General features: G+C 44.0%; 1 protein-coding gene across 7 annotated transcripts in view; it reads left to right on the top strand.

Moving 5' to 3' along the window:
- LOC135511008 (regulating synaptic membrane exocytosis protein 3-like) overlaps positions 1–26,289 on the top strand; it is a 66,355-nt gene that overhangs the window by 26,342 nt on the left and 13,724 nt on the right. For 2 of the 7 annotated variants that reach the window (XM_064932435.1, XM_064932434.1), the window contains exons 1-18: positions 2,026–2,254; positions 7,153–7,877; positions 11,912–11,952; positions 12,137–12,247; positions 12,447–12,546; positions 12,838–12,961; positions 13,979–14,025; positions 14,252–14,367; positions 14,678–14,698; positions 15,525–15,655; positions 15,981–16,152; positions 18,286–18,433; positions 18,974–19,027; positions 19,241–19,412; positions 19,668–19,772; positions 23,158–23,235; positions 24,192–24,257; positions 26,021–26,136. In XM_064932435.1, coding sequence (XP_064788507.1) covers positions 2,121–2,254; positions 7,153–7,877; positions 11,912–11,952; positions 12,137–12,247; positions 12,447–12,546; positions 12,838–12,961; positions 13,979–14,025; positions 14,252–14,367; positions 14,678–14,698; positions 15,525–15,655; positions 15,981–16,152; positions 18,286–18,433; positions 18,974–19,027; positions 19,241–19,412; positions 19,668–19,772; positions 23,158–23,235; positions 24,192–24,257; positions 26,021–26,136 — 2,461 coding nt within the window. In that variant the 5' untranslated portion in view covers positions 2,026–2,120. Of the gene's footprint in view, positions 1–2,006; positions 2,255–7,152; positions 7,878–11,911; positions 11,953–12,136; positions 12,248–12,446; positions 12,547–12,837; positions 12,962–13,978; positions 14,026–14,251; positions 14,368–14,677; positions 14,699–15,524; positions 15,656–15,980; positions 16,153–18,285; positions 18,434–18,973; positions 19,028–19,240; positions 19,413–19,667; positions 19,773–20,333; positions 20,397–21,256; positions 21,335–21,424; positions 21,850–22,564; positions 22,667–23,157; positions 23,236–23,837; positions 23,904–24,191; positions 24,258–26,020; positions 26,137–26,289 lie in introns of those variants that run through there. The other 5 variants (XM_064932437.1, XM_064932436.1, XM_064932440.1 and 2 more) reach the window with 4 other exon arrangements.

The following is a 26,289-nucleotide window of genomic DNA, read 5'->3' as shown; positions in this document are numbered from 1 at the left end:
CTGTTGGAGGGTTGCCCTGTCAGGGATTGTGTGTGTGTTCTGGCGCTATGTTGCAGCAGCAGGCAAGGCGGGAGATCTATGCTTGGTGCTGGCACAGATCTGCTGCTTGGGTCTGGCAGGGATCGGCTACTTAGGTCTGGCAGGAGGAATCGGTGGGCTGGTGTATATCTTCAGCAAAGCACTGTATGTGTGTGTGTGTGTGTGTGTGTGTGTGTGTGTGTGTGTGTGTGTGTGTGTGTGTGTGTGTGTGTGTGTGTGTGTGTGTGTGTGTGTGTGTGTGTGCGCGTGCCTGCCTGCCTTGTGGATGGTGGGATAAATATAACTGCGTTGGTGTGTGGCTGTTTTCTCCTCGGCTTTTGTGGCTTTTTAATCAAAAGCAATCTGGAGGAGGAGAGAGGGGGAGAGAGTGAGAGAAAGGGGGACGAGAGGGGGAGAGAGTGAGAGAAAGGGGGACGAGAGGGGGAGAGAGAGGGAAAATATGGAACATGCCAAGGTGTTTTATCTTAGTTCTCTTTAAGGAGCCATCAGGGAGTCTTGTGGAATCTGGTGAACAGAGTAGCAGGTCCCCCCTGATTCCTCTCTGTCTGTTTCTAAGCCATAGTTTGTGTTTGATGCTGAACTCTACAGTTGGTCTGTCACTATTCAAATTGGCTCAGTGCTTATCTTAATTACTTGTGATAATAATAGCTACTCACGATACACAACACAATGCTGTTCTCATGTGATATTCAATACAATATGTACCAAGTAAGTTGCTAACCAACTATTGATAAAGCAACTTGGGCTTTAAGTAATTATATCCATGTAAATGATTTAGATTTTAACAAACAAATGCAGGACTCTATGTATCAATTTCTTCCAGGTGGTGTGGCCGGGTAATAACTGTGTTATAACCTCTCCCTCCAGGTGATGTGGGTGTGTAATAACTGTGTTATAACATCTCCTTCTAGGTGATGTGGGTGTGTAATAACTGTGTTATAACCTCTCCCTCCAGGTGATGTGGCCGGGTAATAACTGTGTTATAACCTCTCCCTCCAGGTGATGTGGGTGTGTAATAACTGTGTTAAAACCTCTCCTTCTAGGTGATGTGGGTGTGTAATAACTGTGTTATAACCTCTCCCTCCAGGTGATGTGGCCGGGTAATAACTGTGTTATAACCTCTCCCTCCAGGTGATGTGGGTGTGTAATAACTGTGTTATAACCTCTCCTTCTAGGTGATGTGGGTGTGTAATAACTGTGTTATAACCTCTCCCTCCAGGTGATGCGACCGGGTAATAACTGTGTTATAACCTCTCCCTCCAGGTGATGTGGGTGTGTAATAACTGTGTTATAACCTCCCCCTCCAGGTGATGTGGCCGGGTAATAACTGTGTTATAACCTCTCCCTCCAGGTGATGTGGTTGTGTAATAGCTGTGTTATAACCTCTCCCTCCAGGTGATGTGGGTGTGTAATAACTGTGTTATAACCTCTCCCTCCAGGTGATGTGGGTGTGTAATAACTGTGTTATAACCTCTCCCTCCAGGTGATGTGGGTGGGTAATAGCTGTGTTATAACCTCTCCCTCCAGGTCATGTGGGTGTGTAATAACTGTGTTATAACCTCTCCCTCCAGGATTATGTGGCCGGGAATAGCTGTGTTATAACCTCTCCCTCCAGGTGATGTGGGTGTGTAATAACTGTGTTATAACCTCTCCGACCAGGTGATGTGGGTGTGTAATAACTGTGTTATAACCTCTCCCTCCAGGTGATGTGGGTGTGTAATAACAGTGTTATAACCTCTCCCTCCAGGTGATGTGGGTGTGTAATAACAGTGTTATAACCTCTCCCTCCAGGTGATGTGGGTGTGTAATAACTGTGTTATAACCTCTCCCTCCAGGTGATGTGGCTGGGTAATAACATTGTTATAACCTCTCCCTCCAGGTGATGTGGGTGTGTAATAACTGTGTTATAACCTCTCCCTCCAGGTGATGTGGGTGTGTAATAACAGTGTTATAACCTCTCCCTCCAGGTGATGTGGGTGTGTAATAACTGCCGTAAGCAGCAGGAGATCCTCACTAAGCCAGGGGAGTGGTTCTCAGGTCCAGGGAAGCCAGGTCTAGGCTCAGGCATCAGTGACCCGGCCATGTGTGGCCTGAACCCCGGTGACAAGAAGCTCCGTTCCCACTTCCAAGTCCCCCTGGGGCCCCTCGACCCCAATCACCCCGGTGACCCAGGACTGGCACCCGGGATGGACCCCCGCTCACGTAGCGAGCCGCCGTAAGCCCTGGCCATGAACACACAAATGGTTAACCTGTAACCTCTACACTGATCCTTAGTGACTGCTGCCTTATGTACATAGTCACTGAACACCGGTCACTTTAATAATGTTTACATACTTCATATGTACACTAAGAATAGAAAACATTTAAGAACAACAGTTTGTTCGATGTCACAGACTGACCAGGTGAAAGCTATGATCCCATATTGATGTCACTTGTTAAATGACATCAATCACTTCAATCAGTGTAAATAAAGGGGAGGAGACGGGTTAATTAAAGAAGGATTTTTAACCCTTGAGACAATTTGAGACGTGGATTGTGGATGTGTGCCATTCAGAGGGTGAATGGGCAAGACAAAATATTCAAGTGCCTTTGAACAGGATATAGTAGTAGGTGCCAGACACACCGTTTTTTGTCAAGAACTGCAACGCTGCTGGGTTTTTCACACTCAACAGTTTCCCGTGTGTATCAAGAATGGTCCACCACCCAAAGGACATCCAGTCAACTTGACACAACTGTGGGAAGCTTTGGAGTCCACATGGGCCAGCATCCCTGTGGAACGCTTTCAACACCTTGTAGAGGTCATGCCCCAAACTCAACATTAGGAAGGTGTTCTTAAACTCAGTTTACTCAGTGTACATATATACTGTATTCTAGTCAAGGCATCATCCTATTTAACTACTACTGTACACACCTTTTTTATATTCATATACTGTCCAAACACACCATCATATACCATACTTGGAAAGTATTCAGACCCCTTCACTTTCTACACATTTTGTTACATAACAGCCTTATTCTAAAATTGATTCAATTGTCCCCACCCCCCATCAATCTACACACAATAGCCCATAATGACAAAGCAAAAACAGGTTTTTAGAAATGTTTGCAAATGTATCACATTTATATAAGTATTCAGACCTTTTACTCAGTACTTTGTTGAAGCACCTTTGGCAGTGACTACAGCATCAAGCCTTCTTGGGTATGACGCTACAAGCTTGGCACACCTGTATTTGGGGAGTTTCTCCCATTCTTCTGTGCAGATCCTCTCAAGCTCTGTCAGGTTGGATGAGGACCGTCGCTGCACAGCTATTTCAGGTCTCTCCAGAGATGTTAACCTCTCTGGTAGCGTCCCACCTCAACAACAGCCAGAGACGTTGAAGGGTGCCAAATTTAAAACAACAGAAATACAATAATTAAAATTCCTCAAACATACAAGCATTATCCACCATTTTAAAGATACACTTATTGTAAATCCAACCACAGTGTCCGATTTCAAAAAGGCTTTACTGCGAAACGGCTTCAACATGCGATTTTGTTAGGTCAGCACCTAGTCACAGAAAACCATAGAGCCATTTTTCCAGCCAAAGAGAGGAGTCACAAAAAGCAGAAAGAGATAAAAATGAATCACTAACCTTTGAAGATCTTCATCTGGTGGCACTCCCAGGTCTCCATGTTAGACAATAAATGTTTGTTTTGTTCGATAATGTCCCACTTTATGACCAAATACCTCCTTTTTGTTTGTGTGTTTTGTCCAGTAATCGGAATGCGCTAAGTCCAGACGAAAAGGCGCATGGCTGATGAATGGAAATTTCCACTGGCCACTGATTGAAAGTGCTGTATCTCCCTCATTTTTCAGAGTAAAAGCCTGAAACTGGCCACATGTAGAGGAAGCCATAGAGACCGTGAACTGGGTCCTCAGTATTTGTATGGTGGATAGGCTTTCAATGAAAAAACAGCCTTTCAAAATAATAGTACTTCCTGGTTGGATTTTCTTCGGGTTTTCACCTGCCATATCAGTTCTGTTATACTCACAGACATTATTTTAACAGTTTTGGAAACTTTAGAGTGTTTTCTATCCAAATCTACTATATTATATGCATTATTATATGCATATCCTATCTTCTGGGCCTGAGTAACAGGCAGTTTAATTTGGGCACACTTTTCATCCATAATTCCGAATGCTGCCCCCTACGTTAAATCGGGTTCAAGTCCGGGGTCTGGCTGGGCCACTCAATGACATTAACTTGTCCCTAAGACACTCCTGCGTTGTCTTTGCTGTGTACTAGAGGTTGACCGATTAATCGGGTTGGCCGATTAATTAGGGCTGATTTCAAGTTTTCATAACAATCGGTAATCAGCCTTTTTGGACGTCGATTATGGCTGATTACATGGCAATCCACAAGGAGACTATGTGGCAGGCTGACCACCTGTTACACCAGGGCAGCATCAAAAGGACCTTGTGGCTGCAAGGAGCCAAGATAGTTTCTAGCTAGCATTAAACGTATCTTATAAAAAACAATCAATCTTCACATAATCACTAATTAACTACACATGGTTGATGATATTACTAGGTTAGCTAGCTTGTTCTGCGTTGCATATAATCAACGCGGTGTCTGTTCATTTTTCTTTGAATCACAGCCTACTTCATCTTCGCCAAACGGGTGATGAATTAATAAAAGCACATTCGCGAAAAAAATCACAATCGTTGCACAAATGTACTTAACCATGAACATCAATACTTTTCTTAAAATCGATACACAAATACATATTTTTTTTTACCTGCATATGTAGTTAATAGAAATTCATGTTAGCAGGCAATATTAACTAGGGAAATTGTGTAATTTCTCTTGCGTTCAGTGCAAGCAGAGCCAGGGTACATACAGCAGTTTGGGCCGCCTGGCTCGTTGCGAACTGTGTGAAGACCATTTCTTCCTAACAAAGTCCGTAATTAATATGCCAGAATTTTACATAATTATGACACAACATTGAAGGTTGTGCAATGTAATAGCAATATTTAGAATTAGGTTTGCCACCCATTCTATAAAATACGGAACAGTTCCGAATTTCACTGAAAAAATACGCGTTTTGTTTTCGAAATGAGAGTTTCCGTATTTGACCATATTAATGACCAAAGGCTCGTATTTCTGTGTGTTTATTATAATTTAAGTATATGATTTGATAGAGCAGTGATCGGCAGCAGCAGGCTCGTAAGCATTCATTCAAACAGCACTTTACTGCGTTTGCCAGCTGCTCAATCATTGAAGCACAGTGCTGTTTATGACTTCAAGCCTATCAACTGCCGAGATTAGGCTGGCAATAATAAACTGCCTATAAGAACATCCAATAGTCAAAGGTATATGAAATACAAATGGTATCGTGAAAATAGTCCTAAAATTCCTATAAAAACTACAACGTAAAAAGTCTTAACTGGGAATATTGAAGACTCATGTTAAAAGGAAACACCAGCTTTCATATGTTCTCATGTTCTGAGCAAGGAATTTAAACGTTAGCTTTTTTACATGGCACATATTGCACTTTTACTTTCTTCTCTAACATTGTGTTTTTGCATTATTTAAACCAAATTGAACATGTTTCATTATTTATTTGAGACTTAAATGATTTTATTTATGTATTATATTAAGTTAAAATAAAAGTGTTCATTGTTCATTCAGTATTGTTGTAATCGTCATTATTACAAATATATATATATAAAAATTGTCCGATTAATTGGTATCGGCTTTTTGTGCTCCTGCAATAATCGGTATCGGCGTTGAAAAATCATGATCGGTCGACCCCTACTGTGTACTTAGGATTGTTGTCCTATTGGAAGGTGAACCTTCACCCCAGTCTGAGGTCCTGAGCGCTCATCAATGATCTTTCTGTACTTGGCTCTGTTCATCTTTCCCTCGATCCTGACTAGTCTCCCAGTCCCTGCCTCTGAAAAACATCCTAACAGCATGATGCTGCCACCACCATGCTTCACCGTAGGGATGGTGCCAGGTTTTCTCCACACGGGGAGCTTGGCATTCAGTTCAATCTTGGTTTCATCAGACCTGAGAATCTTGTTTCTTATGGTCCGTCCTTTAGATGCCTCTTAGCAAACTCCAAGTCGGCCGTTGTGCCTTTTACTAAGGAGTGGCTTCCGTCTGGCAACTATACCATAAAGGACTGATTGGTGGTGCTGCAGAGATGGTGGTCCTTTTGGAAGATCCTCCCATCCCTGGAGCTCTGTCAGAGTCACCTCCCTGACCAAGTCCCTTCTCCCCCGATTGCTCAGTTCAACCAGGCGGCCAGCTCTAGGAAGAGTCTTGGTGGTTCTAAACTTCTTCGATTTCAGAATGATGGAGGCCACTGTGTTCTTGGGGACCTTCAAAGCTGCAGAAATGTTTTGGTACCCAGCCCCAGATCTGTGCCTCGACACATTCCTGTATCGGAGCTCTATGGACAATTCCTTGACCTCATGGCTTGGTTTTGTTCTGACATACACTGTCAACTGTGGGACCTTATATAGACAGGTGTGTGCCTTTCCAAATCATTTCCAATTAATTGAATTTACCACAGGTGGATTCCAATCAAGTTGTAAAAACATCTCATGGATGATTAATGGAAACAGGATGCACCTGAGCTCAATTTCGAGTCTCATGGAAAAGGGTCTGGATACTTATGTAAATAAGGTATTTCTGTATTTTATTTGTAATAAATTTGCAACATTTCTAAACACCTGTTTTCGCTTTGTCATTATGAGGTTGTGTGTAGATTGATACAAATAATTTAATCAATTTTAGAATAAGGCTGCACCTTAATAAAATGTGGAAAAAGTCAAGGGGCCAGAATATTTTCCGAATACAGTGTATATATTTATATTCCAGACTCTGGCATTGCTCGTTCTGAAATTCATTTATTTTTATTTTGGGGATTTGTGTGTATTGTTAGGTATTACTACTCTGTTGGAGCTAGAAACATAAGCATTTCACTGCACCTGCGATAACATCTGCAATATGTGTATACTCGACCAATACAATTTTATTTTAACCAACTTAAACCTTACTCTAAACTGACATACACCTAATCCGTTCTCTCTCTCGCTCTCGTTCTCTCTCCTTCACCCACCAGGAGAAAGCCGGGCGATCAGAACATTAAAGGTCGAGGTGAGCGTCGGCCGGGTCACCCCAGACTCCATACCCAGGTGTCAGTGGACCGGGACCAGTGGGAGCGCGAGCGGAGGGAGGGCCGGCGGCTGAGTAAGGGCCGCTCTCTGGAACATGATCCTGTGGGAGTGGGGGTCCCCCGATGGACAGAGGAGGGCTACCACATAGACCCCAACGCCCCCCGACATTTAGCCCAGCCCCAGCCAGGGGAGCCACTGGGGGGCAGGCACCCTCTACAGCCCCAGGGGCGAGGCAGGGGGGTTGGGATGGGGATTGGGTTTGAGAGTGTTGGGGGCATTGGGGGCCAGCCCGAGGCTATGCTGGGCCAGAGGACGGTGGTGGGAGGCACTAGGGGGCCACAGGGCCTCGGCCCTCCACAGCTCCAGCCCCCAGAACTCAGGGAGCCCCCTAGGACAGCCCCAGGCCCCGGTCAGGATCCCCTCCTGCGCCGGTCCAAACGGGACAAGGCTGAGAGCATGCTGCGCAATGATTCGCTCAGCTCGGACCAGTCAGAGTCTCTGCGGCCGCCCCCGCCACGGCCGTACAAGTCAAAACGTGGCGGTGCCGGGAAGAGACAGACATCTGTCAGCAGCTCAGAGGAAGAGGGAGGGACCACGCCGGAGTATAGCAGCTGTGAGGACGCAGAGATTGAGAGTGTCAGCGAGAGAGGTGGGAGAGGTAAGAGGAGAGGTGAGAAAGGCTCCAGAGTCCAAGTTTCCCATAGACACAGATCTAGGTTCAGCTTAACCTCACCAAATCTTAACCATAACCATGAAGGGCCACAATGCAACACTAACTTCAGATCAGCTGCTAGGGCCAGCTTCCTCCCACTCTGGGAAAGAGCTTACCGATACTGTATGCATCCCACACTGCAGTGAAAGAGGTACGAGTGTGTAGTAAGACTGTGCACTCTCTTGTTTAGAAGACATGCTGGGCACAATTTAGGGCTACCTATTGGTGTGAGAAAGTATGTGTGTGTGCTCACCTTTTAACACACTCACACACTCACACAGGTGACTGTAAATAGTAGTGACTAGTGAGCTGCTCAGTCTCAGTCTGCTTTCTTCATTGTAACATTCCAAACTCGAGGTCACATTCTACTTTATTACAGGTAAGTAATCATAGGCTGTTCTTATGAGATTCTTAGATGAAAGATGGTGGTATTTGACAAATTGTCTCTTAATGTGGAAGAATGTTTTTGGAGTCTATATATTCATGTATTGTGTACATATAATGTAATCATTGTACCTGATCTCAGATCGTTTTCTCCTGAGCAAACATGTTCAGTAAAATTATTCAGCAGATATGGTTTGGCTGTTGAGTGTGTGCGTGTGTGACGGCATTGTGTGTGTGTGTGTGTGTGTGTGTGCACGCTCTTGTGTGCGTGCACTTGTGTGTATATGATATTCCGGCTGTGGCTTGGCCTGAGGGTTTCAGGATAGGTTTACCCTGCCCTGACCCCATGTGACCCTGGCTGACAGAGCTAGGACACAGACTGCAGCCCCGGAGCCATTGAAACAAACACTCGATGCCTCTGTAACATCGTCTCAGCTATGTGACTACTAATTTTAGTTTTGACCATGCCCCTGTACCTAGCCTTGTCCTAGCTATTTACCTTAGCATGTCCTACAGTACTAACTATAGGCCTAGACAGTCAGACTCGGTTATGTTGTATGTTTAGGATCCACTGAATGTGCAAAACATTAAGGAACGTCTGCTCTTTCCATGACAGACTGACCAGGTGAATCGAGGTAAAAGCTATGATCCTTTATTGTTGTCACTTGTTAAATCCACTTCCAACAGTGTAGGTGAAGGGGAGGAGACGGGTTAAAGAAGGATTTTTAAGCCTTTAGACAATCGAGACATGGATAGTGTATGTGTGCCTTTCAGAGGGTGAATGGGCAAGACAAAATATTTAACAGTTCTACCAGGTTTTCTCAATATCTTTTTGTGATTTCTGACGCCAAAAATGCTTGATTTTGCGGTAGATTTTCTGAAATTGTGCGATACATTTTGCGATGGTTTAATTTAATTTAAAGCAATAAAGTCATATGTGCTCAGTTTTAGGACGATTTTAAGCAGAATAAAACATAAAACAAAAACAATAAGAATCATCTAAAGTGCTCAATTGTGTTTATTTTCCTGAACAAACAGCTCTGTCATAATCCACTCACACCTCTCCTCTCCATCAGGCTTGGGGCTTGCTATCAACCCAAGATGCACCTCCCATTCAATTCAAGGGGCTTTATTGGCATGGGAAATGTGTGTTAACATTGCCAAAGCAAGTGAGGTAGATAATATACAAAAGTGAAATAAACAATAAAAATTAACAGTAAACATTACACATTCCCTCTCTCTCTCTCTCTCTCTCTCTCTCTCTCTCTCAAAAAACATTTGATTCAAAGCTGATCAATCGCTTTCAATTTGAGGATCGATTTTTCGAATAAGTTGTCATCAAAATAATTGAGATTGTGATTTTTTTCTGAAAGGGTCATAAGGGAGATAAAGAACAGAAATCGAGTATTGTGGTTGATATGTACTACTCCATTTTTTTTTATCCAGAAAGATTGTGTTTTCGTGAGAAGCATTGGAGGCAACATGGGCCAGCATCCCTGTGGAACACTTTCGACACCTTGTAGAGCCCATGCCCTGACTAATTGAGGCCGCTCTGAGGGCAAAGGGGGGTGGTCCTCAATATTAGGAAGGTGTTCTTAATTTTTTGTTAACTCTGTAGATACATCACATTTTCTAGAAGGAGAAGGTAGATACTTTTGGTCATGTAGTGTATGTGGACACCTGCTCGTCAAACATCTCAGTCCAAAATCATGGGCATTAATATGGAATTGGTCCCCCTTTTGCAGCTATAACAGCCTCTACTCTTCTGGGCTTTCCACTAGATGTTGGAACATTGCAGGGGGACTTGCTTCCATTCAGCCACAAGAGCATTAGTGAGGTTAGGCACAGATATTGGGCGATTAGGCCTGGCTTACAGTCGGTGTTCCAATTAATCTCTAAGGTGTTCAATGGAGTTGAGGTCAGGGCTCTGTGCAGGCCAGTCAAGTTCTTCCACACCATTCTCGAAAAACCATTTATGTATGGACCTCACTTGTGTACAGGGCCACTGTCATGCTGAAACAGGAAAGGGTCTTTCCCAAACTGTTGCCACAAAGTTGGAAGCACAGAATTGTCTGCAATGTCATTGTATGCTGTAGAGTTAAGATTTCCCTTCACTGGAGCTAAAGGGCCTAGCACGAACCATGAAAACAGCCCCAGACCATTATTCCTCCTCTACCAAACTTCACAGTTGGTACTATGCATTCTGGCAGGTAGCGTTCTCCTTGCATCCACCAAACCCAGATTTGTCCGTCGGACTGCTAGATGGTGAAGCGTGATTCACCACTCTAGAGAATGTGTTTCTACGGCTCCAGATTCCAATGGCGGCAAGCTTTACACTACTCTAGCCGACTCTTTGCATTGTGCATGGTGATCTTAGGCTTGTGTGAGGCTGCTTGACCATGGAAACCTCAACGACCAGTTCTTGTGCTGACATTGCTTACAGAGGCAGTTCGGAACTTGGTAGTGAATGTTGCAACCGAGGACAGATACATTTTACACGCTACGCTCTTCAGCACTCGGTGGTCCTGTTAGCAGTTGAGCCAACGGTGCTCCTAGACGTTTCTCCTAGACGCTTCCACTTCACAATAACAAGTTATAGTTGACCGGGGCAGATCTAGCAGTGCAGAAATTTGACAAAGTCACTTGTTAAAAGTCACTGAGCTCTTCAGTAAGGCCATTCTATTGCCAATGTTTGTCTATGGAGTTTGCATGGTTTGGTGCTTGATTTTATACACCTGTCAGCAACAGGTGTGGCTGAAATAGACGAATCCACTGATTTGAAGTGGTGTCCACATACTTTTGAATATATAGTCTACTACTGTATACACGGCACTGTGAAGAATAGGCTTCAGTCCGCTTTAATTTCATGCCATTTGTTCCACATGCCAACCTAGATTGAAACCAGACAAAGCTCTCTAATGACTAATACATCATTTGAGAGAGGAAGAGGAGATTTGTCAAAACTAGTTATAAACATACCAGTGCAGTAGCGAGCCATGTTTCCTTTTTTAGCTCGGGGTAAGATGCTTGAGTTGGCACAGGAGGAGTGTTCAGGCATTTAAATCATTCTGTGACTGCATGTGCACACACGTTTAGTTTGTAGGTGTGTCACGGCGTACGTAAGTACAACAGTAGTGAGGTCATATATTTCCTTCCTTTAACTAGACTTTCTAGTGAAAGTTTGCTCAACAACCATGAAGAGCTCAACAAACATACATCACGTGTAGACTCTCTTTCTTTATCAATCTCTAAGAGGAGTAGGTCGTCAAGTCCTGGGTGATTCTGGTGAAGTGAAGCTAGATATTCAATAAACTCTGTCCTGCTTCTGTAAACAGAGTTGATATAAAGGAGGTCCAGATCAGGTCTGTTGTGTATAGTGGTAGTTGAGCTGGTATGTGCACTGTATACACTGTGTGTGTGTGTGTGTGTGTGTGTGTGTGTGTGTGTGTGTGTGTGTGTGTGTGTGTGTGTGTGTGTGTGTGTGTGTGTGTGTGTGTGTGTGTGTGTGTGTGTGTGTGTGTGTGTGTGTGTGTGTGTGTGTGTGTGTGTGTGTGTGTGTCTCCTTCTGTCTTCTTCTCCTGTTTGAGTTGATCTCTTCTCTCATTTAGGGGACTGGGAGTGCTACCCGCTGGACCCCACTGTGTGGCATGTAAGTGACCGAATCTATTGTTCTATCTGTTGTGTGTTTGTGTCTGTCTATTTTTTTTTTTACAATGTGTGTCTTTATATGTAGTGTGTGTGGAGACAGATAGAGACAAAGAGAGAGACAGAGGGAAAGAGGGGGTAATGTGTTTGTTCCCAGGCTGCTGATTGAATCAGTGTGTTGTTCACAGCATCCGGTGACATGGCAGCCGTCCAAAGAGGGTGACCATCTAATTGGCCGAATCACCCTGAGCAAGAGGAGTGCTATGCCCAAAGAGGCCGGAGCACCGCTGGGGCTGAAGGTCAGAGCTCACACCAGACACAACCACACTGTGGCTAGACTGTGTGTGTGTGTGTGTGTGTGTGTGTGTGTGTGTGTGTGTGTGTGTGTGTGTGTGTGTGTGTGTGTGTGTGTGTGTGTGTGTGTGTGTGTGTGTGTGTGTGTGTGTGTGTGTGTGTGTGTGTGTGTGTGTGTACATGACTATGTGTGTGTTTTCTCAGGTGGTTGGGGGAAGGGTCACAGAGGCGGGCAGACTGGGAGCCTTCATCACTGTAGTCAAGAAGGGCAGTCTGGCCGACATCGTGGGACACCTTCGAGCAGGTATGCACAGAGGGTATGTGTGTGGTGTGTGTGTCAGTGGAGGCTTGTGGGAGGAGCTATAGAAGGATGGACTCATTGTAATGGCTAGAATGGTACAAATTCAAACATGTGGTTTCCATATGCTTGATGTGTTCAATACTGTTCCATTTATTTTATTCCATTCCAGCCATTACAATGAGCCAGTCCTCCTAAAGCTCACCCCACCAGCCTCCTCTGGTGTGTGTAAGTGTGAGTACACGTGTGTGTATGTGTGTAGGTTTTGAAGAATGACAGGTCATTGTGTATTTTCAGGGGATGAGGTTCTGCAGTGGAACGGCAAGATGTTGCCAGGAGCAACCCAGAAAGAAGTTTATAATATCATTCTCAATTCTCAAGCAGAACCTCAAGTGGAACTGGTGGTGTCCCGGCCCATTGGGTAAGTCAGAAATAAGAGACTTACCTTTGATGAAAAGACGATGTACCCTGATAGATACTCTCTGATCAAGTCTCTGTCTGTATATTTAGTACTGGTGAGATAATGCTTAGGTTAGACCATTGCCAATTTATTTCCCCCCCTTTCTTTCCAAGTTGTACGTTCATACACTTCCCCTCATGGATTTACAAGGAATGTACTGGTGTAAGAATTGGGGTGGAAACTTGCGTCAAACAATTCAAAACATCAATTCGGTGTTTTACATTTGTTTAAGGTCGAGTGAACGAGTGCACTTTGAGGAGAAGGGGATGAAACGGAATTGGTCTCAATTGATTTGAGTTTCATTGTTCACACACATCCACATACAGAACCAGTCCAAAGTTTTGACACACCTACTTATTCAAGGGTTTTTCTTTATTTTTTAATATTTTCTATATTGTAGAATAATTGCGAAGACATCAAAACTATGAATCATGTTGTAACTAAAAAAAAGTGTAAACAAACTAAAATGTATTTGAAAGTAGCCACCCTTTGCCTTGATGACAGCTTTGCACTGTCTTGGCATTCTCTCTTGAGTTGGTGTCCTAACTTTTGACTGGTACGTTGTCTCTTTCTGACTTGTCTTGCTCCTTCCTAAAAAAATATTTATTTCCAAACACTTGCGAAGGGTGTATAAAGTCTATCAGTAAGTAAAGCTACAGTATTAGAGTCCCCTTCCAAACCAAATTACCCAAGCCCCCCACCCCACACCAACCACCCCCACACCCTGTGACCATAGAGCTGAAGAATGCCCAAATTAGTAGACGCAATAATGGATTGTAAAAATGTTTACTGGGTTGTAACATTTGTGTTTATTTATCCTAGTCCTTTTACATTTACCCTACTCTTCCCTTCTGTTTTTACCTACCAATATGTTGCAGTCAAGGCAACGCTTAGCAATGGTGTCTGTGGACTTGTGTTATACTGTCCTGTCAGATTGTAGTGTGACTTTGACTGATATGTCTCTTTGGTTGTTTACAGTGATATCCCAAGAATCCCAGACACGTCCCACCCTCCATTAGAATCTAGTAGGTATCTCCTCTGGTCTCTCTCTCTCTCTCTCTCTCTCTCTCTCTCTCTCTCTCTCTCTCTCTCTCTCTCTCTCTCTCTCTCTCTCTCTCTCTCTCTCTCTCTCTCTCTCTCTCTCTCTCTCACTTTATCTCTCTGTCTCTCTGCATCTCTCTTTCTTTTCAAACCTAGTTGTTAGGGGTTTAACTGGTCGAGATGCGTCTTGTCTTATTTCTGCCCTCACAGCAGGTTCCAGTTCATTTGAGTCCCAGAAGATGGAGCGGCCATCTATATCGGTCATGTCCCCCACCAGTCCCAGTACACTTAGAGACCACCCACAGCTAATGCCTGGACAGCTTGCAGTGAGTATACACCAACAGGTGTGTGTGTGTGTGTGTGTGTGTGTGTGTGTGTGTGTGTGTGTGTGTGTGTGTGTGTGTGTGTGTGTGTGTGTGTGTGTGTGTGTGTGTGTGTGTGTGTGTGTGTGTGTGTGTGTGTGTGTGTGTACGCACCAAACATTTGGGATTATTATGTATTTGTATGTGATAGCAATCTGGTTTATGGTGATCATTTCCATTGTGCGTGTGTGTGTGTGTGTGTGTGTGTGTGTGTGTGTGTGTGTGTGTGTGTGTGTGTGTGTGTTTCTGTATGTGTTTGTGTGTGTGTTTTCAGGTACTGCCCGGACAACTTTTAGTGAGTCCATACCAAAGGATTGTCATGTATTATGTCATGTATCATCAGTGCAGATATTTGGGGTTGTGTTATATTTAAGCAATAAGGCCCGAGGGGGTGTGGTATATGGCCAATATACCACAGCTAAGGGCTGTTTCCAGGCACTCCGCGTTGCGTCGTTGTATGAGGAATTTAATTCCTATATGTTCATTTACCAATTCAATTATAACAAAGCAAAACACTTTGTCTGTTTCTAAGAATTTGTAAGATTCTTATTTGCATAAAATAGACAAGGATCAGTCTCAATATTAATCAATTAGCATTTAACATAGGTTAAGGATTCCCTTTGCTTACTTTAGGCACACACATACATTCCTTCTTCCACAATGGTTATCATTTCCAATTACCCCTTATCCATGCTACATAACCTCTTTCTTATGAACTAACATTATTAATCAGATATAGTAAAACAGGGAAGAATTCAATTAGTTATAATTAAAGGTATATATTGTTTAGTCATTATTCATAACATTCATAACGTATTCATTCGTATATAAGAACAGCCCTTAGCCGTGGTATATTGGCCATATACCACAATATCCCGAGGTGCCTTATTGCTATTATAAACTGGTTACCAATATAATTGGAGCAGTAAAAATTTATGTTTTGTCATATTCGTGGTATACGGTCTGATACACCACGGCTGTCAGCCAATAAGCATTCAGGGCTCGGACCACCCAGTTTATAATTGTATATAGTCTTTAGCCTACATCATGCCTTTTAAGATGGGACTTTAAGATTGGCTCCTTCTGATCATGAATGTGTGTGTATCCATGTGTCTGTTCAGGTCAAGCTGTGGTATGATAAGGTGGGACACCAGCTGATTGTGAACGTGGTACAGGCTACAGAGCTGCCTCCCCGCCCGGATGGGCGACCCAGAAACCCCTACGTCAAAATGTACTTCCTGCCAGACCGAAGGTACGTTAACAAGGTCTATCACTGACAGACTTTCACATAAGAGTCTGTAGACAGGAAGAAACCAACAACAAATGTTAACGTGTGTGTGTGTGTGTGTGTGTGTGTGTGTGTGTGTGTGTGTGTGTGTGTGTGTGTGTGTGTGTGTGTGTGTGTGTGTGTGTGTGTGTGTGTGTGTGTGTGTGTGTGTGTGTGTGTGTGTGTGCGCATTCTTGAGGGATCCTGCAAGTAAGCATTTCGCTGCACCATTTATACCTGCTGTAAACTGTGTAAACCGTGACAAATAATTGCTCATTTGATTTGATTTGGTGTGTGTGTGTGTGCACAGCGATAAGAGCAAGCGGAGGACTAAGACAGTGAAGAAGAGTGGAGAGCCAAAGTGGAACCAGACGTTTGTGTACTCCCACATCCACCGCAGAGACTTTCGCCAACACATGCTAGAGCTGACCATGTGGGACCAGCCTCGCTTACCTGACGAGAATAGCATGTTCATGGGAGAGGTACACACACACAGACACACAGATACACAGACACACACAGGAATCAAATTAAATATTATTGGTTACATAGACATATTTAGCAGATGTAGCCGAAATACTGGTGTTCCTAGCTCCAACAGTGCAGTAATATCTAACTAAATACTTGTGTTCCTAGCTCCAACAGTGCAGTAATATCTAACTAAATACTTGTGTTCCTAGCTCCAACAGTGCAGTAATATCTAACTAAATACTTGTGTTTCTAGCTCCAACAGTGCAGTAATATCTAACTAAATACTTGTGTTTCTAGCTCCAACAGTGCAGTAATATCTAACTAAATACTTGTGTTCCTAGCTCCAACAGTGCAGTAATATCTAACTAAATACTTGTGTTCCTAGCTCCAACAGTGCAGTAATATCCAACTAAATACTTGTGTTCCTAGCTCCAACAGTGCAGTAATATCCAACTAAATACTTGTGTTCCTAGCTCCAACAGTGCAGTAATATCCAACTAAATATTGGTGTTTCTAGCTCCAACAGTGCAGTAATATCTAACTAAATACTTGTGTTTCTAGCTCCAACAGTGCAGTAATATCTAACTAAATACTTGTGTTTCTAGCTCCAACAGTGCAGTAATATCTAACTAAATACTTGTGTTCCTAGCTCCAACAGTGCAGTAATATCTAACTAAATACTTGTGTTCCTAGCTCCAACAGTGCAGTAATATCTAACTAAATACTTGTGTTCCTAGCTCCAACAGTGCAGTAATATCTAACTAAATACTTGTGTTCCTAGCTCCAACAGTGCAGTAATATCCAACTAAATACTTGTCTTCCTAGCTCCAACAGTGCAGTAGTATCTAACAATTCACAACAATACACACACATCTCAAAGTAAAATAAGGGATTTAAGAAATATATAAATATTAGGATGAGCAATGCCGAAATGGTATTGACTAAAATATAGTCGAATACAGTTACAGTGCATTCAGAAATAATTCAGACCCTTTGACATTTTCAACATTTTGTTACGTTACAGCCTTATTCTGAAAGGATTAAATAGGTTTTTTCCCTCATCAATCTAATCACAATACCGCATAATGACAAAGCAAAAACAGGTTTTTAGACATTTTTGCTGGAATATATCATTTACATAAGTATTCAGAACCTTTACTCAGTACTTTGTTGAAGCACCTTTGGCAGCGAATACAGCATCAAGTCTTCTTGGGTATGACGCTACAAGCCTGGCACACCTGTATTTGGGCAGTTTCTCCCATTATTTTCTGCAGATCCTTTCATGCTCTGTCACGTTGGATGGTGCCTATTGGCAAACTCCAAGTGGGCTGTCGTGCCATTTACTGAAAGGCATATTGTACTGGCTTCTGTCTGGCCACTCTATCATGAAGGCCTGATTGGTGGAGTACTGCAGAGATGGTTGTCCTTCTAGAAGGTTCTCCCAACTCCACAGATAATCTATGGAGCTCTGTCAGAGTGATCATCGGGTTGTTGGTCACCTCCCTGACAAGGCTCTTCTCCCCCGATTGCTCAGTTTGGCCAGGCAGCCAGCTCTAGGAAGAGTCTTGGTGGTTCCAAACTTCTTCCATTTAAAAATGATGTAACTGTCTGAATACTTTCTGAATGCACTGTGCATATGAAACGTGTAAAGCATTATGTAAACATTATTAAAGTGTCTAGTGTTCCATTATTAAAGTGACCAGTGATTCTATGTCTATGTACATAGGGCAGCAGCCTAAGGTGCAGGGTTGACTAATCAAGTGGTAACCGGCTAGTGATGGCTAATTAACTGTCTGATGGCCTTGAGATAGAAGCTGTTTTTCAGTCTCTCGGTCCCCGCTTTGATGCACCTGTACTGACCTCGCCTTCTGGATGATAGCAGGGTGAACAGGCCGTGGCTCGGGTCGTTGATGTCCTTGATGATCTTTCTTTCTGGCCTTCCTGTGACATCAGGTGCTGTAGGTGTCCAGGAGGGCAGGCAGTGTGCAGACCGTACCACCCTCTGGAGAGCCTAGTGGTTGCGTGTGGTGCAGTTGCCGAACTGACAGAATGCTTTCAATTGTGCATCTAGGAGTGCATGAACTGCTGTCATTGGCCTTGTGTGTAACTGATTGATCTTGTTTATATTGGTTACGTATGTCTAGATCCTAATAGAGCTGGAGACAGCCCCGTTGGATGACAAGCCTCACTGGTACAAGCTGCAGACCCACGACGTGTCGTCTATCCCCCTGCCCTGGCCATCCCCTTACATGCCCCGCAGAAACACAGACACACCCAGCAAGAAGCTGCAGCGTAAGTCACAGACGGGTGCATGTCCGATGTGTGTTCACAATACATCTGGTCGTAATCTATGTGGTCTACTTACCCTATTGTGTGTTAGTGGTGTGTGTGTGTGTGTGTGTGTGTGTGTGTGTGTGTGTGTGTGTGTGTGTGTGTGTGTGTGTGTGTGTGTGTGTGTGTGTGTGTGTGTGTGTGTGTGTGTGTGTGTGTGTGTGTGTGTGTGTGTGTGTGTGTGTGTGTGCGTGCGTGTGTGTCTGGGTGTGCGTTTGAGATATTACTGTATATAAATGTAGTTTGTGTGTACAACAGGAGGTTGGTGGCACCTTAATTGAGGAGGATGGGCTCGTGGTAATGGCTGGAGCGGAATAAGTGGAATGGTATCAAATATGCCGTTCCATTTGCTCTGTTCCGCCCATTATTATGAGCCGTTCTCCCCTCAGCAGCCTTCTGTGGTGTGTTTGTGTCGGCATGCATGTCTATATCAATGTGGTCTGCTTACCCCATTCCTTCTGTCTGTGCCTGTGTTTTCCATGTGTGCCAACCATTGTGCAGGTTCTCAGCGTGTTAAAGAGCCTGAGTACGATGACACTGGACCTATGTCTAAAGGTGGGTGGGGCCATGGGCATGCTGTCTTACTGAGAGACACATTCCACATTTACGATAGAGACCATTTCAAAAATCTCTCATTTCTGCCTCGAGGGCAAGATTCATGACAATAAATGTCAACTTGCCTGCAATTGTGCCAGTTTGGGACAATATATCGTATGTATGTTTGCTGTTATGAACACAGCTTCTCTCCCCCTGTGGGTGTGTGTGTAGCTGCCGAGAGGGGTTCGCGGGAGAGGGGGAGGCAGCAGAAGGATCCCCACGCCACCACTCTGGAGGTGCCGGAGCAGAAGAGGACACCCCAGCATCGCTCTCGATCTGTCTCTCCTCACAGAGAGGAACAGGGCAGGGGGCGATCACGACCCGCCAATGTCCCCACCCAGAGGTGAGAGGAGAGGAGAGGGGGGAGAAGGGGTGTTGATGAAGAAAAGGGTGAGGAGAGGAAAGGGAGGAGAACTTGAAGGACCACTTTTTGTTTTGCCGTTTCCGTGACCCAGAACAAGTAGCGCTGAGAATATTGCTTTTACTATTATCATAGCCAACTTGTACAGTTACCACAGCTAAAAGCCTTGTTCTCCCCCTTATCTCTTTCCATCTCTCTCCCTGTCCCATATCTCCATATCTCGCCCCTCTGTATCAGGAGTTTGGATGATGAGATCCACCATAGTAGGAGGTCTCGTTCTCCCACCCGCTACTACGACTCTACCAGAGGACACTACCAGGAGCAGGACTATGTAGATGACAGGTGTGTGTGTGTGTATGTGTGTGTGTGTGTGTGTGTGTGTGTGTGTGTGTGTGTGTGTGTGTGTGTGTGTGTGTGTGTGTGTGTGTGTGTGTGTGTGTGTGTGTGTACAATCAGTTGGCCATGGATTCCCTCTCCCTTCCATCTCTTTCAGTTCAGACAGTACCTTCGGTTGAATTTCTTCCTTTGTGTTCTTCTTTCTGTGATTCGGCACAATGAATTGTGGGGACTGTTTGGATATGGCTGGCCACTTGTTTGTTTGGTCTCTGTTGTTTGTTGATTAAGACTCGATTAAGTTATTGCCATGAGACAAAAGTTGCTGTCAACGGAGTAGGTAGAAGTTTCCCCTAACCACTGATACAGGGTCAGATTTGTTCATCCCCTGTAATGGTTAGGGTTGGGAAATTGGGTAGAGTCATCTGATAGATCTATGGTTAGGGGTAACTTCTACCTCTCCCATTGTTCTCCGCTGGCTCAGCTTTGTATCTCTGTTCTTTCTCTGTCCTCTGGTTTGGCTTCGTTGTTTACTTCCTCATGTGTCATCCATCCCCATGGTAACTACAGTGAGGTCATCCTGATCCACCAGTCAATGCGAGGCAAAAGTGCAGAATGCCTACACACTGAAAGGTAAACAGGTGTAATTTAATTTGATATTGAAATATTATTATTAGTAGTGGAAGTATTAGATATGATCATCATCCTCATTCACACTATCCTTATCAGCCTTTATCCTTAGCCCTTTTATACATGAATATTGGAGCTGCATAAAGATGGATGTATATTTCTTGATGACTTCACTCAATCTCCTAAATGCGTCATCGTGTGTGTGAGAGAGTGATGGATCTTTCAGTGTGTCCATCCTGTCCCGTGTGACAGTGACGCAACACATACCCACCCAGACATCAACACTGGGACTGTCCACCACTGACCGCACATAGCCTCTGTTGACCCTGGCCAATGCCTGAGGGGCAGATAGTTATTCAGAGTTAGCGTCATGTAGCTATTCTGGTCCATTCATGGCCGAATGAATGTTCCTCCAACATTAGAGGCCACTTTAGTTCAGCGCGTTACTGGAAGGCAGGTAGTCTAGCGGTTAAGAGCATTGGGCCAGTAACCCAAAGGTTCCTGGTTTGGAACCGACTAGGCGAAACATTTGTCCATGTGCCCTTAAAGCAAGGCACTTAACCCTAATCGCTGCTGTAAGTCGATCTGGATAAGAGTGTCTGTAAAAATGTAAAAGATCCAGTACATTCGACAAAGGTGCAATACTGTCCCAGTGAGCCCACCCACATAGGTAGGTGGTAAAGTATGGCTGGTAGAGGCTGGATAAGCCTGACATACATGCACTCAGCTGGCATGCTGCTCTCCTGTCTTTCTTTAGTAGTATTTTAGGAACCATGTTTACATTCTGTTAATCCATCTTCCTCCTTCCCCGTTTTCTATCTACGTCTCCTGCATGCACACATACGTCACACGACTCACCCCAGGGGCTCTCCTAGACACAGTACCATACTACCCCCTAAGATGCCTCTCTTAGTCAATGGCATCCACAAGGACATTTACAGGTACGTGGAAGAAGAAGAGAGCGAGGTTGTGTTAGAAAATGGCTCCCCTCCCAACGTTGTACCACCGTCAGTGTTGATACTTCTGTAGTTTTATGTTCAGGAGGTAACATCCCTTGAGTTGACCTCGTATAACTACATCATATGCACCCGACTGTATCCTGGTCTTACTGATGTTTATCTTCCGGATTTTTTGGGATGAATTCCATCAATTGACTTGGGGCAAGTATTGAAAGTAGTCCAGTTTGCACTCCAAAAACAGTTCTCTTGCCCACGTGAGTATTGTCCATAGTTGTCGGCTACCACATCCTTTCCCACTCTTGTTTGATGTGAAGTTGTTTTTTGTTGTCTGTTTATTGCATGCTTTTTATATGTTACTCTTTTCATTGTCTTGAGTAAAGTTCCACACTTCCTGCATGTCTAAAGACTGGCTCGATGGTGAGTTCCAGCGTTGTCACGGCAATACGCAGCTCTTTCACACAACGCCTTCTCAGGTTTACAGACGAGATCACCGTTAGGTAAGACACACACACCTTCAGCCCTCAATGACCTCCTCATACCATGTTCACAAACTCTTCTGACAACCGGAGAACAGGTCTCCATGACAACCTGGCTATCTCACGACCTGACAATGTCTTCAGTGTTGGGGAAGCTACTCTGAAAATGTATTTTACCAAGCTACCAGTTACTTCTCACTTTAAAAGTTAAGCTACACTAAAGCTACCCTTATGAAAAATATAGTTTACTTAACTTAACTACTTTTTCATAGTAACTTAACTATGAAAAAGTATCATATTTAAATCTGAAATGTCATGGACTAAAAACGATGTTTCAAGTGAGAATTTGGCAGATCTGATGCTAACAAACAAAATGTATTCTTGTCTACCACCCATTTTTGCAAAAAAAGTAGTGTGTCCTTCCAGTAGTTAGCTACACCACTACATGGTAATAAAGTATTTAACTACTGAAAACACTACCAAGATTGGAATTTAGTTCAAATACAACTGTAAATTCAGTTCAATTACTACTTCAAATACATATAGTTCACTACTCCCCAACACTGAATGACTTGTATTGACTCCAATCAATCATCGAATCACTTAAAACAACGTTCAGACTAGCATGTCCTTTATGATTTAAGTACCTAACATCTCTTTCCTTTCCATGTTCCTCTTCTTTGTTCTGTGTCCGCTCCTCTCCACCCCTACATTGGATGGTTTGTTATTGAGCTAGTGATCTACATACCTCTCTGGACAGGGTTAAGACTAGGAGTGCTAGCACCAACTGTCTGAACCCAGAAAGGAACCATAGTGTTCCTTCACCAGATCCCCAAAGGTACCAGCCCACTGACCTGTACACTGCCTGCATCCAGCCTCAGCTATCTACCACCTGTGTGTGTGTGTGTGTGTGTGTGTGTGTGTGTGTGTGTGTGTGTGTGTGTGTGTGTGTGTGTGTGTGTGTGTGTGTGTGTGTGTGTGTGTGTGTGTGTGTGTGTGTGTGTGGGGGGGGGGGTGGGGGGACAGTGTGGTGGATGTAGTTTTAAGTACACCCTTAAGGTTTGTGTAAAAGGATATAGTACTAGTGCAAGTATCTGTAGCAATCCATTCTCTTTGTGAATCTGCTGGAGTGACTGTTTGTACATAGCTACTTTATGAGATGTCTTAAAGAGAGGGTCCTTTTTTGTGGGAGTAGTCTGAAATGATCTGTGCATTTGTGGTAACAGCCTTAAACTGAGACTCAGAGATATGATGAGAAACACATGAGATATGATGCATGTGATGCATGTGTTTCTCTGTGTGTCCACCGGGGGTGCTGCTGGTTCTCAGCTGCTCCCAGTCTCTGCCCCGCAGACGCCCCGCCAGCCCCAGGATTCTAATCCAACACGCCTCCCCAGAAGATGACAGGTATCCCTTCCCCACTGCTCCCACCCCAACCCCCCTGTTAGCAGCTGACCCCAACCCCAACCCTAACCCCCACACCTGTCCTAAACCCAAATGCAAACACTGATAATTAGCTAACTTCTAAACCTAAACGTATCACAATCAATCATTTTTCTCTATGGGACTATGTACAGTGTCTTTTGGCATAGTATGGACTAGTTTCTTGTGTTTGTTCTTTATAATCCCTGTGGCTTGTAGTTTTTATTCTAGAATCTAACAGTCTGTAGGTTGTGTTCCACAATCCAGATTGTATTCTAGCATTCTAGAAGCCTCTATCTTCTCCTTATCTTCTCCTTTAGAATCGCTGAGCTTTGATAAGGATTTCAGAAGTTTTTATGTGTCTACTGCATTGCCAACTGAGCTTTTATCATTATCAATAAAGTGTGTCTTTCATATTCATAACAAATTCAACATAATTCAGGATTAAAGTTGAGTTTATATCTATGTAAGTGGTGCGTGTGTGTGTGTGTGTGTGTGTGTGTGCGTGTGTGCTTTTGTGTGTGTCTGTGTGCCTGTGTTTCTCATCATGTCATCTCATCACCTTCGTGTTTGTGGTGTGTATGAAGCAAATGGATGATGGAACCTCTAGTACCTAGACAGGAGACAGTTAACCACCTCAGTGCAAAGAAGAGGTACACACACACATACACACACATTACTTGTCAATACATGTGTGACGCTTCTTCATGATCATTGTTCCGTACTCCATATTCCATTGATGTGTATTGACAACTTAATCAAATCAGTCACCTAACTGGCTTGTCTTCTGTAGAGCATAAGGCTAGACGTTTCATGACAAATAGAAAATCAGACTTCTCTCACTTACCCCAGCTGTTTACCCGTGTCCCATACTCTCTCCGTTTATTTATTCATCCCTTCATCGGTTTCTTTCTGTTTTCCACTCATCTCCCATCTCCCAGGCAAACTCGGAGCCTGGACTCATCCACCTGTCACACTCTGGGCAAGAAGCTCCCTGACAACGACAGGTAAGGGGGCCAACCATAACATATACCCTGATTTTTGTTTATCAACATCATCACTTCCGGCCCAATCCTCAAACTTTCATAAAATCTCCCATTCACATCAGCACAGAATTGAAATTAAAGTTTGAGTCGAGCATGTGAATCTCATTGCGAGATTCATCCTGCCATCATAGTCTGTCCCCTCCCACAAATTCCCAGTCTAGGATGAAGTTCACTTTAGACACTGATCTAAGATCAGTTTTCCCCCACAATAATTGAGGTTAGGATTTGTTTGGTGTAAACTGATCCTAAATCTGCACCTATATGGTGACTTTTACCTCTAGTGGGGATCCCCCTCTTTTCTGTCCACCAGTTCATCCACATTACCACAATTTTGAACGCTGATTTCAGAATAATCTATCAGATTAAGTCACATACACATGTACTGTACTGGGCTGCAGTGCAGTACAGCGGATAGCATGGGGATGCCAACATAATCATGAAAGCATAGGTCAGGATTCGCTGAGATGGAGGCAAGATGAGCTTGCGTTTGTAATTGGCAGTTCAGTATCAAGGTGGGGTCTTTCCTAATATGGAATCAGGTAGTTTGACCTGCACCTTTAACAATGTTTTATTCTGAGATGTCTCTCACACTGTGTATGCTGATTTCAATATGTTTGACAAAGCTCCTTCTTTTCTTTTCATCATTTTTCCTTTTTTTCCACTTTTCCTCTATTCTGTTATTTTCTTTAATTTTTGCATGCTGCGACTTTGTGCACACGGTGTGTATGGTGTGTGTGTTGGGGCCCCCAGAATAAAGCCCACCTCCATCCTGAGGGGGTCCCGAGGACGGCCCCCTCCCCTGCGGCCTCTCGGTAAGGGGACCCTCCGAGAGTTGGCCCCGGGCTCACCCCAACCATACAGGTGCTGACCTCTGACCCCTCACCTCAGTCCCCTTGGAGGAGCGGCCTGAGAGAGAAAGAGCTGTTGCCTTCCTCCTCCATAATTCCACTGCCTATAATGCACTATTTATTTGATATTGTACCCCAGCCATGGGCCTGTGTGTGTGTGTGTGTGTGTGTGTGTGTGTGTGTGTGTGTGTGTGTGTGTGTGTGTGTGTGTGTGTGTGTGTGTGTGTGTGTGTGTGTGTGTGTGTGTGTGTGTGTGTGTGTGTGTGTGTGTGTGTGTGTGCGTTTGCGTGTGTGTTTGTGCGTTTGTGTGTATGTGTTTGTGTGTAAGTGTACACTGAGTGTACAAAACATTAAGAACATAACATAGACTGACAAGATGAATCCAGGTGAAAGCTGTGATATCTTATTGATGTCACTTATTAAATCGACTTCAATCAATGTAGATGAAGGTGAGGAGACAGGTTAAAGAAGGATTTTTAAACCTTGAGACAATTGCGACATGTATTGTGTATGCCACTCAGAGGGTGACAGATGGGGTGAAGACAAAAGCAGGTGAAGACAAAAGGGGAAGGGTGGGTTGCCACTCAATATTAGTAAGGTGTCCTTAATGTTTTGTACACTCAATAATGCTAATTGTCTGTTTTTCTTGGTCTAAATGTATCAAGTTGTTTTTGTAACAAGACCTCACACCAGCCACACTGAGACGCATATTGCGCGTAGTACACTTCCCCTCACTTTCCTACCAAGCTTGACTCTGTCTCGTGCTCTTCTTAGATCCTATGTGTCAAAACTCTGTCTAACAGTGAACCTAGTAGTGGGTGCATTCTCTCATCCTCTCTCTCGTTCCGTCTCTCTCTATCTCTCTCTCTCTCTCAGGGGCCACCTCCAAGGTGGTGCGTCTCTGTCCTCCTCAGTGATGTCCTCGTCAGCAACTCGCAGGGTCAGACAACTCCCACAGGTCCCAGACAAGAGCAGCAGCCCCGTAGAGCAAGGTGTGTGTGGCTTTCTTGACTTGATTTTGTCTGTAAGCCTGAGAGGGTGAGTGAGTGAGTGAGTGAGTGAGTGAGTAGGTGAGTGAGTGAGTGGTGATTAATTGTGGGTGTGCGGTGATTAATTGTGGGTGTATATATTTTTGCTGATTCCTC

This window comes from Oncorhynchus masou, chromosome 23, assembly GCF_036934945.1.
Source record: "Oncorhynchus masou masou isolate Uvic2021 chromosome 23, UVic_Omas_1.1, whole genome shotgun sequence".
Taxonomy (NCBI): domain Eukaryota; kingdom Metazoa; phylum Chordata; class Actinopteri; order Salmoniformes; family Salmonidae; genus Oncorhynchus; species Oncorhynchus masou.
This window is presented reverse-complemented; position numbering and strand designations above follow the sequence as displayed.